A 16802-nucleotide genomic window follows, 5' to 3' on the forward strand; every position below is an offset into this window, starting at 1 on the left:
TTTTCTACAGCTAGCACCTGTGTACAACTGGCATCACTCTTTTACAGAGAGGCATCGATAAGGTATTAAATATATTATACTTTCAAAGGGGATGTGGGTCAGGGCACAGAGAAGCTGTACCTGAACACCAGCTTCAAACCTCCCTTCAGATGGGAATAGAGATGCTGGAACACAGGCAGGGCTGCTGCCTGGTGCTGCCCGGCGCTGGTAATGAAAGGGGCTCTCCCCCGGCAGCTGGCACTAAGTGGCAGTGACACGCACAGCAGCAGTCCTGACTCTGTTCAGGAGGTGGCACTCTGTTCAGGAGGTGATTACCCTCTGGCAAAGAGGTAAATGGGTCAGAGCTGAACGCTGGGGAAAATAACCAAAAAAAAAAAAAAAAGAAAACAACCCCAAGCCCCAACATAATAAATGTTGTATTTCCTCTCTGGCAATTCTGAGAACTGCAATTTAGTGTCACACATCTAGCTCAAGCTACCAATAACTGGGGGTCATTATTTTTCATCTTTTATTTCCATTTTGTTACACATCCCACGGTAAGAGGTTTGTACAGAGAGAAAGAAAGGAGCAAGACAAAGTCCAAGAGCTGCTCAGAGGTGGAACACGATGAGTTTTAGCTGCAGGAGCTGGGCCTGATGCATGCCTGCACCAGCAGCCTTAGGAGCCCATCTCTATCACAGCACTGGGCCTTTCAGATTCCATAGCAGGCTGTAGAAGTCACCCATTCTCCTAACCCCACTCCACAATTAGCACAGCCAGCAGACAGGGATTTAGTGGGACACTGCTAGAGCTGCCAAGAAAGGGCTCAGTAACACCACAGAGTCCCTTCAGCAGCACGTCTGAAACCCTCAAGGCTGTTTATTCAAATGCCTGGCTGCAGACACAGTCCCCTCCCTCCAAAATCTCCAGCTGAAAGTTCAAGTCCTAGCAATGTCACGGTGTCAAGCAATCCCACCCTGCAGGGGAGAGACCTAAAATGAGCGCTGCCTTTCTCAGCTGATAGCTGCTGGGCTCTGCTGAAGCACACCTTTACCAACTGGCAGCTCACCCATGTTGTCAATCAAGACGGTGATTTTAGGCAGGTGGAAAGCCCTACAGGTGGTCAGATTGCAAACCTCTGTGTCCCACATGCCTCAGAAAAGGTTTCTTAGGATCCCAGGCCTGTGACAACCTTAGCTAGAGGCCAGGGTAGGACTGGTACCTGGCTGTCATGTCACGCTTGATCTCTTGCACTGTTTCATACTTGACGGCTTGTACTTGGGACAAGCCTGTTCCCCTGTTTGCTTCAGTGCTTCTGCTCAGAGCCTTGTGACCAAAAACCCCCACTGCTAATGTAACGCCAATTAATAATGTCATTAATGTAGTATGTAGGGCCTAATCCATATTTCCCTTTCTTTGTCACCAGCAATCTCCAAAGACTCCAAGCGCCAGCACGAGCAGATCCAAGGCACATATTTGCCTGCAGAAGATATCTATGTCTTACTGCAGCAGCTTGCTTAGAAGCCTTGCTTGCTAGAAAAGCCTTCCTACACTCCTCTGAGAGCTCCTCCATGCCTGCCTCAGGCAGTTCGGTTTATTTTTATTGCTGTATCTGACACGTCCCCTTAGTACGTATCATTAACATCCTGAGCTCTGCTAGTCAGCGATTTCACTTCAGACCCAGGATCACAAGCACGCAGAGGTTTTCCTGGAAGGATGGAGTGGCCCATTCCCATCACGGCTTAGGTCTGGCTCTCTCTTCCATGCTGTCCCGAGGCCCTGGCTAGCCTCCTCAATTATCTTTAGGAGGATGGCTTTACTTTTTTGTGAATTCACCGAACAATTTTATCCTAAAAGTGTGGTAGCTTCATTGCTGTACATTTACAGGTGCTTTGGCTTATTCAGGTGCAGGAAAGAGAGCAGGGAGAAAGGAGGGTCCATTACCAAAGCACCAGGGCTGTGATGAAATTCCCTCTTCTCTGTGTGCCAGAGCATCGAGTAAGATTCAGGCTACAATACTGATGTCCTAGAGAGCTCCTGTTGTGAGCCACAGCCCATGGTGTCCCTTCCTTGCAGGCTGCAGCTGGAGGGATGAGCTCCGCAGGCACCAGCCAGGGCTCATACTCATGACAAGTGATCCAGCAAGCTGGGATAATCAGGACCGCAGTGAACTCATCTCAAGCTTTTTAGCTCAGGAGTTCAGGCTGAAGTTCAAACACTTTGGAACCTCGGCCACATTTCTTGCAGATGTGGGGGTTCTGATGAAGAGGCCATATAAACGAACACTCATCAGCTCTTAACAGAGCATCTCCAAAGTCAAAACAGAGCCAGAGGAGAACTGGGATGGGATCCCAACCCCATCACTCCATAACTGAGGACCTTTGGAGCTGAAATTACCCACAAAACAGGAAAAGTCAGAGATAACAACTGTGAAGCAGCCTTGAACTCCCCAAGACTGCAGACAGCTGTAGGTCTGGGAGGTTGGTTCAAACTGAACCAACTTGTATTTGCCAAAATCAGAGCATCAGAATGAACGTGGCTCGGGAGTGGCTGCAAAGGAGCTGTATGAATGAGATCCACTGCGGAGTCCTGCTGCAGCAGGTACCTGCACCAGGATGCCTGCAGTGCTATCCCGTGCTTCCAAAACCCTGTGCCTTCAGGGCGTTATTAAAGTCATGGGCTTTGCACAAATACTGCGGTGGAGAGGAGTGTATAGAGCCTCCATGCCCATATCTTCTGTCTCAGGGACTGGAAGACAGGGGGAATGGATGGATGGATGGATGGACGGACGGACGGACGGATGGACAGACAGATGGGCGGACAGATGAAGGCTCTGGACCTTCTGATTGCCCACAGCCAGCGGGAGGTGTTTTCTCACTTGCTGACTGACCACAGCTTGGCAAGACACTTGCCAGATTCTCAAACAACTTTAATCCTCCAGTCTCAGCAGGTTTGCAGTGTTGCTGCTTTAAGACTTTTGCTCTTAAATCCCAGCAATCCAGGGCTGGGGGGTTAATTTATAGAGATTTGTTCTGTCAAAATACCGGACTGGAGGCCCCTCTCTGGTATGAGACAGCACAAAAGCCTGGAGGCTGGAAGGAATCCATGTTAATTATGTATGAACCGTGCTCCCCTGGCTGTAACTTCTCTGCCCACGCCGTGCACACCTGGCCCATGCCGCGCTCCTAGGCTCTCCAGAAAATGTGCAGCACATGTCAAAAAGAGCAGAGAATTATGTACATCCATGCGCATCCCAGGAAACACGGGGGGGGGGTTGGGTGTGCTGCTCTGCTCTGACCAGTTGGACATGGCCCAGGGAGCCCAGGGCCTGCCAGCTGCCTGTGGTCTGTCCCATGAGAGGACACAGGGACAGTCACAGGGGGCAGGCAGGCCACCTTGCTGGGCAAAATCTAGCCAGAGCATCATCTGAACCTGCTTCGTTTGACTTTTGCCAAGCTGACTCAAAGGTGAGTTTTCTGTGGGCCTTGCCTGTATCACAGCTGGTCTGGAATAAACAGATGACCCTAAATTCCTACAGCATTTACCTTCCAAAACATGTGCTTGAGAAATTCAGAGCTTTCAGAGAGGAATAAAGCTGGGTAGAAATTCCAACGGACCCCAAGAAGAAAGGCCGGGGATTACTGCTTTGCTTAGAGACATGCCAGTGTGTCCTGGTGTCCAGACGTGGGGAGAAGGCTGAGCAGAAAGGACACACTTCCCACCCACCCGTGCTGCAGCACTGGAGGATGGTGAGAGCCACTGAGGAGCACGGTGATGTGCGTGGTGATGGGTTACGGGGTCCCAAGCCCCTTAGTCCTCTTGGGAAGTCCGGGTCTCATACACGAACCAGTTCCCACAGGATTTCACGTGCTGGTACTGGTGGAGCACCTGCTTCGCAGCATTGCCTTTGTGCTGACACCAGACAGGGTGCCTGGGCACACAGCTGCAGCTCCACACATGCTGCATTTAACCCAGAGCGAGTGGCTTTTCACTCCAGTTGCTTCTTCCTACCCTCTGCTGAGCCAAATCTCCCAGCGTTGCTGCGAGAAGCGCTGTGAAGTCTCAGCCAGCAGCAGGAAGCCCTCAGAGCAGGACGTGTGCACGGTCCGCTGGGAGTCTCGCTCCCGGAGCTGAGCTCCCTAGCTCGGATGGTCCTGCCAGTCAGTCTTCATGTTCGTGGCAAAAGCCAGCAGATCAGACCACTTTCTAACAGGGGAGCCCAGGGAAAGCCATCTTTCGGGCAGGCTTTTGAAATGCATTTGTAGGATGGGAGCCGGTCTGCGAATTGCTCCAGCAAATTTTAGTGGGGAGCAGGAGGAAAGTCCTGAGTTGCCCTGAGCCGTGTGAGGACGTAGAGCATTCGGAGGACAAAGGCAGTGCTGGCCACACACACGCTCACAAACCTGCAGCCACGAGCCTTCAGCACTGCTCAGCATCGCTCCCCCAGCCTGAGATGCATGAAGCATTAGGGCACTCATGGACCAGGTTTCCAGAAATAAACAAATGCTGCTGTGTCCACATCTCCCACCCTGTGTTTCAATCTGCTCTGAGTTACTGGAGCCAAGAAACTAAAGCACCCTGGGTCTGGGGCTCGGGATGAAACTACTGATCTCTCCAGGCCACGGCACAGGGAAAATTGAATCAGAAGCTGCAGGAACTTGAAGAGAGCAGGGAGGCTTTTCCTTCCCCCCAGCAAAATTGCCCCATGACGTCCCACTAATTTTGCTACTTCATTTCAGTCTGGAGCCCTGGAGGGCTGTGCCTCTTTCTTCACTTTGTTCAGTGACCTCAGGCCTGGAGAAAGACACACAGAGAGGGCAGTTGGGAGGAGAGAGCAGGGATTTGTGTGTCCCCCACCCCATAAAACTGGGCACCGTCACTGGCAAAGGCTGTTGGAGAAAGAGAAGACCAGAGAGCCAATGCAGCCAGGTGCTGGACGGACTGACATCCGTACAGACACTGCCCCGGTGTCTAAAGCACAGCATGCTGCTGTAATGTCTCTCCAGTCCAGATGATGCTAATTAAGCGGTAGTGCCTGAGTCTAATATGCTTCCTTACGTCTGAGGCACTAATGGTGCTCAGCGAAGGCATGCAGCAATTAGTCCATCTTCAGGTGTTGCTCCAGCAATAAATCAATAGCTATTACGGATAAATTATCCCATTTTTAACAGTCACACAGTTTTCCCCCATTCTGAATCTTGATTTTGAATTACTAGCCTGCAGTGGGATTTAATAAGCTGCAGTGCTTTTGAACTCACACGAGAGAGGAGGCGGGTCCTCCGCTGCCTTTCGCAGACACGTACATCAAGGTGCGCTTTACCTGCTGTGTGCACACCTGAGAATCAGGCCTGGAGAGACCAGAGCACCAGAGCCAGCGCCTCTAGCACTGTGCTGGGACGTATTTGATCCCGGGGAGCAGTGAAGTGAAAAGGGTGGCAGGAGGAGAGCTGGAAGAGCCCTCCCTCCACCCCCTCTGTCCCTCGCGCCAACACAGAGGAGGCCCAGGAGGAGGATGTCGGGGCTAGTGGCACAGCTCTGGACACACGGGGTCTCAAGCTACTGCTCTGCCACAGGCTGTGTGCCCTGTTGTAGCAAATCCCATAACTCTTTCAAATTCGTGTCCCCATCTGTGCTGGGAGATGGTGGCATACCTGTGGGCTCCAAAAAATAAACACATTTGAAGGGCTGTGAGGTGTTCCAGCACTACCATGGTCACACCGGTGTTTTAAGCAGGAAGAAAATGGACGTGGGAGTTGTCAAAGGTCGGAGAGAGCAGACCCCTGAGGGATGCCCCCGGTACCACCAGGCAGGACGTGGGGCTTTGTTGGAGCAGCCCCCACAGCCCTTCCTACACGGCTCAGACGTGCGGATCACAGCACAAGGAGACAAAACCCATGCCAGCAAAACCTAGTTGCTCCCAGAAACAAAAAGAGGAACAAGAATAAATAGACTTTGAAATGTCTCTAGTACCTTTACCTGCAGAGGGTTCTTTGTGCTTATGGCAATGACGTGATACTTGTAGTAACACAGCTCGCAGCTCCAGCAGCCTCTCTCACTAATCCATTTGATCAGACATGGCTGGTGCGTGCATTTCACCGATCCGTCGCATCGACACGGGCTCAGCAACTCCCCCTGCAAAAGAGAGATGGCATCAGCGGGGCTCCCTCCTCCCACACGGCAAGGAGGCCGTGCACAGAAGCTGGCCAAGGCGCTCCTTCAGCCACCCATTCGCCCTTGGTCCCGTTTCCCCTGGTTTGGCTTCGGTAATAGGGCTGCTTTCATCAGTTTTACCTCCAATAATTCTTGGGTGATGTGAACACAGTTTGACAGAGATGTAAAGGTCTGAGATACTCACACTTTACGGTTTCTGTGCAAAGAAACACCTGGATAGGTGAGAGAATCCTAATATCACTGCTAGCGGAAAAGCTCCGAGAGCACGGCTCTTACTAGGCACCAGAGCATCCACACTAGACCTCAACAAGTGGATGCGGCTCTGCTGGAAACTGGATGCCACTGCTCAGGCCGCTGGCTCTCTGCTACCAGAGCAAGGCTGCTGGTTTGTGAGCAGTGACCGAAGCCCTGACCTCCTGCCTCGCTCCCTTGCTCCTGGTATAGCTCTAAGCAGGGGTACCCAGCAAACCCCGATATTCCTCTGACCAGGTGCTGTCATCCCGTTCACCGCAGGACTGCGTTCCCCTCTGCACACACAAGCTCAGAGCTCATTTCGCAGTCATTTGCTGTTGCTTATTTAGGGAAGAACCTAAACAGAGTTTTACCCCCCGCCTCTCCGCGTTTAGAAGCCACAGCAGAGCCCCCAGTTGAGTGTGTAGCTGGGCTCCAAGGTTTAAAAGCTTTTAAAGGCAGGATGAGAATGTCAATAGGATGGGGAAGGCTGGCGTCATACTTCTGGTGTCAGAGAGAGGATTTTTCTTCTTACACACCCTGATCAGCCCCGTAGTCCTCCCCACTGTGACCACCGGTAGCGAACCGGGATAAAAGCCTGGCACCTGAGGCTGCTGGATGCAGCAAAGGATGCCCACCACCCCAGCTGCCTGAGGCTAGGAGGCCAGATCCTGCTCCTGCTAAACCCGGTGGAAAACTGCCTTAGCTTTCAGGGCACCACGTCAGGTCTGAGGGCCCGAGGAACCGAGAGTCATGCTGGGCAAGAGTGATACTTTTTTTTATGAAACCTAATGCAAACACATTAATCATTTCATTTGCTTCAGCGAGGTGACCTAAAAATGTCATCTTCCATGAAATTTCAGCACAACTGTAAATAACTGTTTACATTACCAAACCAGGCTCAGCTCTACCTGTCACTGATTTCCATCACACCCTGGAGGAGACTGAAAGAGGGGCGAGCAAGGAGGGCTTTAGGATCCGTGAACCTTTTCCAGGACACCACGCCACACACCGGGGTCTCCTGTGGGGCTCCACGGAGCGAGTGAATGACCCGGGTGTTGTCTAACGAGCAGCCGGAGGCAGTGGTGGTGGGGGGTCAGGAGCGGGGTGGGGTGGAGCAGAAACAAACACCCAGCCTGCAGGTGAAGGCTGTGGGGGTGCACAGGGGAGACTTGCTGTGTCTTACTGGTCTCTGTAGTAAACGAGACGAAGAAATCTGAGGTCTTCAGAGCCAAGAGATGCCCATAAACATCCCACACCGCGGTGGGGACCTTGTCCCCCTCCCCTAACCGGGATGCTGCATCCCAGACAGCCCCGCCGCCTCCCGCAGGAGCTCGGGGCTGACCGTGGAGACGAAACCCCCAATTTCTTGATTTTTGCCAATCCAGCAAAAACCTGATTTATCACATTTTCCCCAGCCGTGTGAAGTATTATATCCTCGCGTGTGGCGCACAGCTATTTTTGCATACTGTGAAGCCCAATTCTGTCCACAGCAGGCGTTCGTAAAGCACCGCCGCATGCACACGCGTGCACAGGCGCTCATGTACCAGCGGAAGAATAAACACCGGGGGCATATTAAAGGAATAAATCCTTTGTACAGCAGAAGGGAAGGAGCCTTGTCGCTGGCTGCACAGCCAGCTTAGGAACGGTCCATTGGCTGTGACTGGCACGGAGGAATCACTGCGCAGGGACCTCTGCTAAGAAGAACGCGGGCACAAAAGCAAGCCCAAAGCGAGGCAGAGATCGCAGCCCCGAGAGGTGGGAATCAAACCCCACATCCGTTCCTGCAGGTTTACAGAAGACGGCTCTGCACAACGCTCCCTCCGGTGCTTTCGACAATGGCATTCCCACCAACCCCGTTTGAAGACTGTTCTCCAAAGACCCTTTGAAGGGAGAAAATCGTTCCCAACACTTTTTTTTTAAATTATTTTGGCAGTTTTCCTTTTGTAGAGTTACATCCTGTCGCTCGGATCAGCCTAAGCAGCATGTTGGCTTTGCCAGCAGCTGGTGGAGAAATGCTCCCTGGCTCATCCATCCTCAGCTTGCTCAGTACCGTCTTGTCCCCCGGAAACAACCGAGCAGGCTTTGAATTCGCCTGTCTTGCTTTTTGTTATCCAAGACGGGAGCTTGCCTTCAGGAGCAGCAAGGCGAGGCCAGGCTGACCTGGCTTCACCCCGGGGAGGAGCATAGTGCTGGAGATGAACCGGGGCTGTCCCAGCTCTGCCCTCTCCCTACAAAACCCCGCTCTGAGCCCGTTGCAGCACACCAGAGTGGTTAAGGATCGCCTGGGCCCTGCTGTTCTCAGCCTATTGGGAGGAATTCTGAGAAAGGATGGGAAAAACATTGCTGCCAGCGCGCGCGCTTCTGACGCTCGATATATCCAGGGAGAAAATACTGACGTCAGGACCAGCGTCAGCCCTCCTGCATGCTGATGGCAGTGTGTTGCCCTGGCCATTTTATTTGTCATTTACCAGTGCTGGGAGCACACCCGCAGGCTGCTGCCAAAGCTGCGGCTGCTCGCCCACCAGCCAGCGGTCGTGGGTTGGGGCCGGTGGTGGCATTGGGGAAGGACATAGCCTTCTGGGCTCTTCCAGCCCCAGCCGTGCTGACCTACATCAGAGTCAACCTCGTGCCAACTCGGCTGGGAAGAGCCCTGTTCACACCCTCCTGCTACCCCGGCTACTGCAGCCAGCAGTTTGAAAACCAGTGCAAGCCGTACTGCTAACTGGGACGGCTGGTGGTGGTCCTAACACCTGCAGTGTTTCCTCGGCTGAGCCTTTTCCCTGCTCAGCTCTGAAAAAAAGCATCGGTTGTTAGCATCGCCTGCAGGATGAGTGCCCCAGGGAAGAGCAGGGCAGGGGGAAGCAGGGCTACCACCTCCCGTTGGGTATGCGCACGCAGCACCCGCTGCTCGCAGGAGCAGCTGCACACGTGGACCTGACTGCTAGCGTTCGTCTGAGTTTGTCTCATTTGGAAAAGGAAACCAAGAATATTTAATTTCAGGTCTTCAGCTGAGTCTCCTAAACACACTTAACTTCACATTGAATTTAAATGCAATGGGAAGTTTTATTATGGCAAATAAATGCCAAATGATTTCTATATTAGGAACATAATTACAGAGGAATTAAGTCTGATGGCAAAGAGAAACCCATTGTTACAGAGCTGGTAAACTCCAATAAATATGTGCTAATAATCGCTCTGTCTTCACACTCACTTACAGGAACTGCCCCTCCATCCTTTTAAACCTAAACACACGCATTGCTACCAGCATCTCAAATGCTTCCTGTGTGTCCCCTCCCGTGTGCGAGCACTGTGCCAGCCAGCAACAGACAACAGGGGACACTTAATAACTACCTCCGAAAACCTGGAGCCACATGTTTCCATTGTGCTTTCTCCCTCAGCTGTTAAAGGATATATATATGTGTGTGTGTGTGTGTTGAATGAAATTCTCTGGTGTTGTCAGAGATTGATGCTAAGTGTGGACCCAGCAATGCTGATGTCTCCCACATTGCCGGGACATCACCAAGCACAGCCACATGGGTGGCAGATGGGTGGCACCTCTCCAGGACCCCTAAATAGTTCCCAGCCTTGCGGCCGGGTCTGTAAGCCATGGGAGCCTTGCCCTGAGGGACAACCACTGCCCTCCAGCTTGGGGCTGGATGGGGGTGAAAAGTTTTGGGAGGCCAAAAGGGCGCGCACAGCCTCAGAGGAAAGGTTTTCAGCCTGTGGCTGCCCAGCTGAAGGTTTTGGTGTGGGATTTTGGCCTGGGAGTACTGATGCTGCCAGGAGCGGCACCCATACAGGGCTCTGGCACAGAAATATGTAGGTGCCCTCCTGGGGCTCCTCATCCCCGTGACAGTGCAAGGGAGCAGACACAAGGGGGTACAGCAGCCTAGGGAGCTGCAGCGGGGGCAGGGGGGCACAGCTCTGCTTTTTCGTGGTTAAAGCAGATGCAGTGCTCGGTGCAGAAAGCCCAGCACGTTGGTGCTCTGCCCTCGCTCCCTCGCTGGCTTTTCACGGAAGGCAGCTGGAGGCAGCTCCCGGGAGCCCCGAGCCAGCTGTCAGGGGGCTGGGGGCCATTCTGCAATGCCTCAGAAATAGGAAAATGAAGCGGGAGCGTCACGGAGTTTAGTGTGAAATATCTGGACATGGTCCTATCCCTTTCAATTAAAATAAAAAAAAAAAAAGAAAAGGAAACAAAGAAAGAAAAAGAGCTCGGCCTAGCTGTTTCAATATTCAGCTGACAGTAACTTGCCGATGCGTTTGCCTGCAGGCAGGCACAGCGCACCAGCTCTGGGCGCATCCCTGCCTCCTCTGGGAAAGGCCAGAGGGAGGTGGGACCAGGTGTCTCATGGCTTAACATCAATTTCCTTTAAGGAGAAGCACTTTAAAGCAGCAGAAAACACACATTTTTCCAAGCTGCAGAGAATCACAGGGTGTTTTTCATTCAGTGGGCTCTGGAGGGTTTTGACACCCTGGTTTCAGGCTGGTGAAGGTGAAGGGCAGAGAGCGATGCAAACCCCACCCCGCTGTGAAAGGGGGGCAGTGGGGATGCGGGGGTCTGGTTCTGCTCTGGGACAGCCCCTGCTGAAGGAGGGAGAGGGGAGGACAGTCCCTAAGGGTCCCTTTGGGCCACCCCATTGCTGTGAATGGGGGTCGAATGGGGATTTCTGTGCAAGCTGCTGTCACCCCCAGGGCAGCCCTGTGCCTTACCGCCGACTGCACGCACCAGCACCAAAATCCCACCCGCTAGCAGCCCCACCACCCCGCTTCCCTGGCTCCAGGAGGCAGGCTCCAGGCTGTACAGGGTTATAAGATCTGTTCCACAAGAACAAACTCAAACACTGCCTGAAATATGGAATAACAAAAGGATTTTCAGGAACTACATCTGCTTATCCATTGCCCAAAGAGCAGAGAGCTTATAGATCACATTGGGAATTATTTGCTTTTCCTTCTAAAGAAGGATTTCCACAAGATAAATAACTTTGCTTAGGTGTTCTGAAGCCCACTTCATCCTAATGTCATTGAACTTGTTTTTGATTAGCTGATTTAAGTAATTCTTACTAAATGTTGCTCAGTTGCAAGGAATCAAAAGGCAAGCATCTCAAATATCACCTGCTGTGCCTCATCAGGTGTGATAATAGCACCGATTAAGTGAAGTGCCTTCGGTGCACAGAAATCACGGTGCAGCGCATGTGAAATCAAGCTACCTGAACACCCCTGAGCTCCTGGGTGTTGGAGCGAGTTCAGCTGCAGACTTGCGCTGAATACAGAGCGGGAGCTGTCTCAGCACCGAGAAGAAGTGTCCTCGTCTATAGCTCCTGGGCTTTCACCCAGGTTTTAAGCTTCCGGAGGTTTTTTTTGTGGACCACATCCATTTTGTGAGACAGAATGATCTAGTCTCTTCTGAAAGAGAAATTCACTGTTGTTTCACTCTGCTTCTTCTTAATTAAAAAATAAAGTATTTTAGACAACACTTAGATTTATTCTGCATGAGATACAAGAGTGTACCTCCCAAGGATGCTGGGGTAAACCTGATGTGACTCCATGAAGCCAAATAGCTCTTCAGCACAAATCAAGTGCCCTTAAGTTATGGTTTGTACCAATTACAGAGATTTTCCATTAATTTTTTTATACAAATGGCTTTTTTTTTTTTTTTTCTGTAGTGAAAAAGCCTCAGGAAAATAGAATTCTACTAAGTACACCCCTTCTTTTTCTTGGAAAAAAGATAGCAATTATTCCTTATTATCTCTAATCCATTGAGACCTTCACCTTTCTACTTCTTCAATCCTCATCAGATCCATCAATGAGTATTTTAAAAGTTCAAAGTATAAAGTTAATGCTTTCAGCATGCAAGTACCATATAATGCAATTCTTCTCAGAGATGTGCTCATAATTCAGCAAATTGAACTTTGCAGCTACTTCCCCGGGAAGCTGTTCATAAAGATACTCAGCTAATGGCCATCTCAGACAACGTTATGCCATCAGCCACTAAGGAGCAGCCGTGGAGTATCCACAGAAATAGATGCTGCTTGGATTCTTCAGATGATAGACCCCGCTTTCAAAGATAGAGAAATAAACAGCAATAGATTTTTTTTTTTCCTAAGAAAGCTGAAAAACCTTTTACCATAACAACTGAGAGAATCCCTATTCTGCGATATTTGCCCTTGCTTGACATTGCAACCTCAAGTGGCCCCCAGCCCGGACAAAGAGCAGGGGACCAATGGATCTGCATGCATGTTAAATAAGAGGAACCCAGTAACAGTGTGAAGACAAAAGCACAGAGGATCTTCCCAGTGCTCCCAGCATATCCCAGCTGGGAGCTGGTCTGGGGTGCACCCAGGGGTGCTGGGGCCCAACATGCCCTGGTGTAGGGAGCTGCAATACCTAATAACGCGAGCAGTTTAGTTACTTTTAGCTTTGGTAGCACTGTGGGACTCAACTGTTTCATTAAAACAAGGCCTGATCTGCTTTTCCTTTCTGCCTTCCAGAGCCAAGGAGAAGAATACGCAATTACAAAGTTCACTCATGTAAAGCCCTTCAATTACTGGGTAACTCTGTTACAGCTTTTCCAAACGTTACGAGGTTCACGCGGCAGTACATGACATCTGAAGTAATTCATTTTTCATCTGCCGATTAGCAGAAATTAAAACAGTTCTCAGAACATCCCAATTTGTGTGAGATCAAGTTCCTTATTACTACAGAGTATCTTAGTGGGGAAGGCATTTCTTTTTAAAGTCCCAGGCAGCCCTGCAAGCAGAGATGCTGAACTAAAATACACCAGGAAACTAGTGGGAGGGAGGATCCTGGCTCTTGGGGACTGTAGGTGATGGAGCTGTAGAGCCCAGCCTTCAGATCTTGCCAGAAGGTCACTTAAATGTTTGGAGAAAAGTCAAAACACTTGCTGGCATGAATATGCACCAGAGGCAGAGGCAGCTCTTTTGGAAACGCTGTAGCTACTGCACGAGGCTGAGCTGCCTTTCCTGGCAGTGGGCTAGACACCAGCCAGTTCCCCACCAGGTACCCGCCGATGTGCTCAGCTGCTGTCCACGGGATGCACCCGTTCACTGGTGGTGGATGCCCCACAAGAAGCAGAGTGGGCCACACCAACGAGCATTGGTCACACCTCCTGGTGGGGTTGGGGGAAGGAGCTGTAGGACAGCATGGGAGTTGTCTGTGGCGACGACAGCAAAAATAGACCATGGGAAAGGAGGACGGGAGGCTCAATCCCCAAATCCCCTCGCCTCACTTGACAACTTTCCAGCTGAGAGAAGCTCAAGAGGACCGAATGAAGGTGCCAGATGTGCTGTGCTGGGAGAAGCTGCACTACACTAATTCTGGTTTTCTGATGCTGTCCTGGCCAAAGACCTCCTGTATCCAAAGCTATGTGAATCTACATGTTTTAGCCTTTGCCTCCATATGCCTTCTGGTGGAAAGCCTTGTGTTTTCCTCCTCCACCTGGAGCTACAAAGGCCATTTTCTATTTCTTTCTTTTGGTCCTCCTTTTGCAGAAGAACAATATCAGGCATACTGAATGACACACAGAGACGTGTGTATACATAAACAATGCCAGGACTCCGAGGTTTTGGCACTGTCAGCATACAGATAATAAGCATTACATAGGGCTGATTTATTATCTGACTCTGCAATAACCTTTTGAAGATATACTGATTGGCAATTTGCATATTAACAGATACATCAACATTGAGGCAGTGTCAGATGTTATGCATGGCTATGTTCCGCTCCAGAGGTGGCTGAATTTCAAACAGTGGCCAAAAGGAAAAACTCATTTGTATCCTTCAGCGTGAAAGATGCCCTATTGAAATATGAATTATTAGCCTCTCTGTTGTTGGTCTTTATTGTACACTATCAGATCACTCCTCCTGCTCCCTCCCCATAGGTTTTGCTCTGTCAGATATGGAACCCTTTTCTGCCATGTGAGGTTTCTCCTGCCACACCTGGATTAGATTATTCAATTCAGTCTCTGGGCTGCGAAGGGCCTTCCCACATATTCCTTAGCTAGGAATTAGACTGCTTTCCTCCAAAGCAACACATCTGCTCCATAAAAACTTGCAGTTACCTTAGCAAGTTGTGTCCCTGCACAGGGAATGTCCAAGTGCCTCATCCTGGTTGGGCTTTTCTTTTGCCTTGGCAATGTCCGGCATCATCCTTCCCAGCCACCCTACCCCACTTCTTGGGGCACTGAGCTAACAGCAACACTTTTTTTCCTTTCTTCCCACATTTAACACTCTTACCCAAAAGTCTCATCCCAGCTACCAGGTGTTAAAGATGGGTGACAGTGAGAGCTGTGGCTGCTTCCCACACAACACCAGCATCTCAGGCTGCTGCTGGTCTGCAAGCAGGTCGCTAGCTGGCCCGTCAGAGAGAGAAGAGGGAAGACGGATGCTGTTCTCATCACTTTTCCCTGGGAGCAAAATGGCCATGGGGTGAAACGGCTGGGAAAGATGAACAAGAAATACGTAGAAATTCAAGGTTTATTTTTTTTTTTTCTGAGTTAGTTGGCCTGGAAAGCCAGGGCTGGAAGTCCCAAGCACTGAAATCATAGAATCACAGAATGGTTTGGGTTAGAAGGCGCCTGAAAGATTGTGTAGTTCAAACCCCCTTGCCAAGAGCAGGGACACCTCTCACAAGATCAGGTTGCTCAAACCCCATCCAACCTTGAACACTTCCAGGGATGGGACATCCACAAAGTCTCTGGACAACCTGTTCCAGTGCCTCACCACCCTCATAGTAAAGAACTTCTTCCTTATATCTAATCGAAATCTTCCCTCTTTCATTTTAAAGACTTTTTAAAGACCCTTTGTCCTATCACTACGCCCCCTGACAAAGGGTCCCTCCTCAGCTTTTCTGTAGCCCCTTTAGGTAACGGAAGGCCATTGTAAGGTCTCCCTGGAGCGCTCTCTTCTCCACGCTGAACACCCCCAGCTCCCTCAGCCTGTCTTCATAGGAGGCTCCAGCCCCTTGATCATCCTTGTGGCCCTCCTCTGGACTTCTTCCAATACTTCCACGTCCTTCGTGCGCTCAGGGCCCCAGAGCTGAACGCAGGGCTCCAGAAGGTGTCTCACGAGAGCAGAGCAGAGGGGGACAATCACCTCCCTTGCACTGCTGGCCACGCTGCTTTTGGTGCAACCCAGGATACGGTTGGCTTTCTGGGCCGCAAGCGCACGCTGCCGCCTCATGTTGAGATTTCCATCCACCAGTACCCCCAAGCCCTTCTCCTCAGGACTGCTCTCAGTCCACTCATCGCCCAGCCTGTATTCACGTTTGAGATATCCCCGACCATTGTGCAGGACCTTGTACTAGGCCTTGTTGCACTTCATGAGGTTGACATGAACCCAGCTGACAGGCTTGAGAAGTGGGCCCTGACAGGGCCCTGAGGTCTGCCAGTGCAGCACTCCTGCACTTTGTTATTCTAGAAGGATTTTAAGAGGTTTTTGCAAGTTACTGTATCTTTTTCACCAGCCTTCGCAGAACTGGAATTGGTAAAGAGATGAGCAGAGAAACGATCGCTATTCACAGATGTGTATTACCTAGAGAAGTCCCACTAATTGTGAAGATTTGTGTTCAGGGCAAGGTAGTGTGTAATCAGCTACTCATCTGCTCTTTGGTGCTGAACACTGAGAAGTTGTGTCTGCAGAGCTGAAAGCACTCAGGCAAGACTAAAGAAACTCATTACCAGCCATCACCCTCCACGGCGATGCCGTGGGAATGGGAAAGAGCTTTGGCAGCCATGAGCTCTCTTCATGGCCTGCGGTGCCCCCACGCCAGCATGGGCAGGGCCCAACATGGGCAGGCCCCAGCCCCCCCTGCAGCTCCAGTGGTGTTGGGTTTGGGGCAATTTCCATGCCCTGATCCTGGCTTTATCCAGGGATAATGATGCTTATCCACTGCACACAGCCGATCGGAGGCTTCATTTATCAGCATTTGTCGGGGGCTTTGAAATCTTGAATAAGCGAGGCTGTTGAAGTGCAGGTGACTAAATGTGGCCAGCCACCAGACTGTGGGGAAAATGAGCTCTGCTGGCATGCATTTGCTGCCACGGCAGTCAGAGCATGTCCTGGCCTTGAGTAATGGGGCAGCCCATGTCTGCTCTGTCCCTTTGGGCAGCCCTGTCCACCTGTTTACGTGGAAAGTCCTTCAGAGCCCTGCCAACGTTGTATGGAAGGGAAATGATCCTCTGAGGGAAAAGAAGCTATCATAGTATTGCATATCCATGTAGTCAGGGTCTTTTCTTGTTCAATACATTCACACACAAATCCTTAGTCTGATTTCTGTGTCCTCATTGAAGGGGATGGGCAGTAGCAAATGATTTTTAAAAATTTTGTTTCCAAAATAATATCTTCCCTGATGCCATGCAAGCTTTCACGAAGTGCCAGCCTGCAGCTGCTGCAACACCACAC

The 16802-nt window shown here is 50.8% G+C and overlaps 1 protein-coding gene across 2 annotated transcripts in view; it reads right to left on the minus strand.

Moving 5' to 3' along the window:
* MARCHF4 (membrane associated ring-CH-type finger 4) overlaps positions 1-16802 on the minus strand; it is an 89743-nt gene that overhangs the window by 23637 nt on the left and 49304 nt on the right. The window contains exon 3 of one of the 2 annotated variants that reach the window (XM_080599072.1): positions 5950-6111. In XM_080599072.1, the coding sequence (XP_080455198.1) occupies positions 5950-6111 (162 nt within the window). The remainder of the gene's footprint in view (positions 1-5949; positions 6112-16802) is intronic. The other variant, XM_080599073.1, reaches the window with a different exon arrangement.

This window comes from Anser brachyrhynchus (assembly GCF_964034855.1).
Source record: "Anser brachyrhynchus genome assembly, chromosome: 7".
NCBI classification, from domain to species: Eukaryota; Metazoa; Chordata; class Aves; order Anseriformes; family Anatidae; genus Anser; species Anser brachyrhynchus.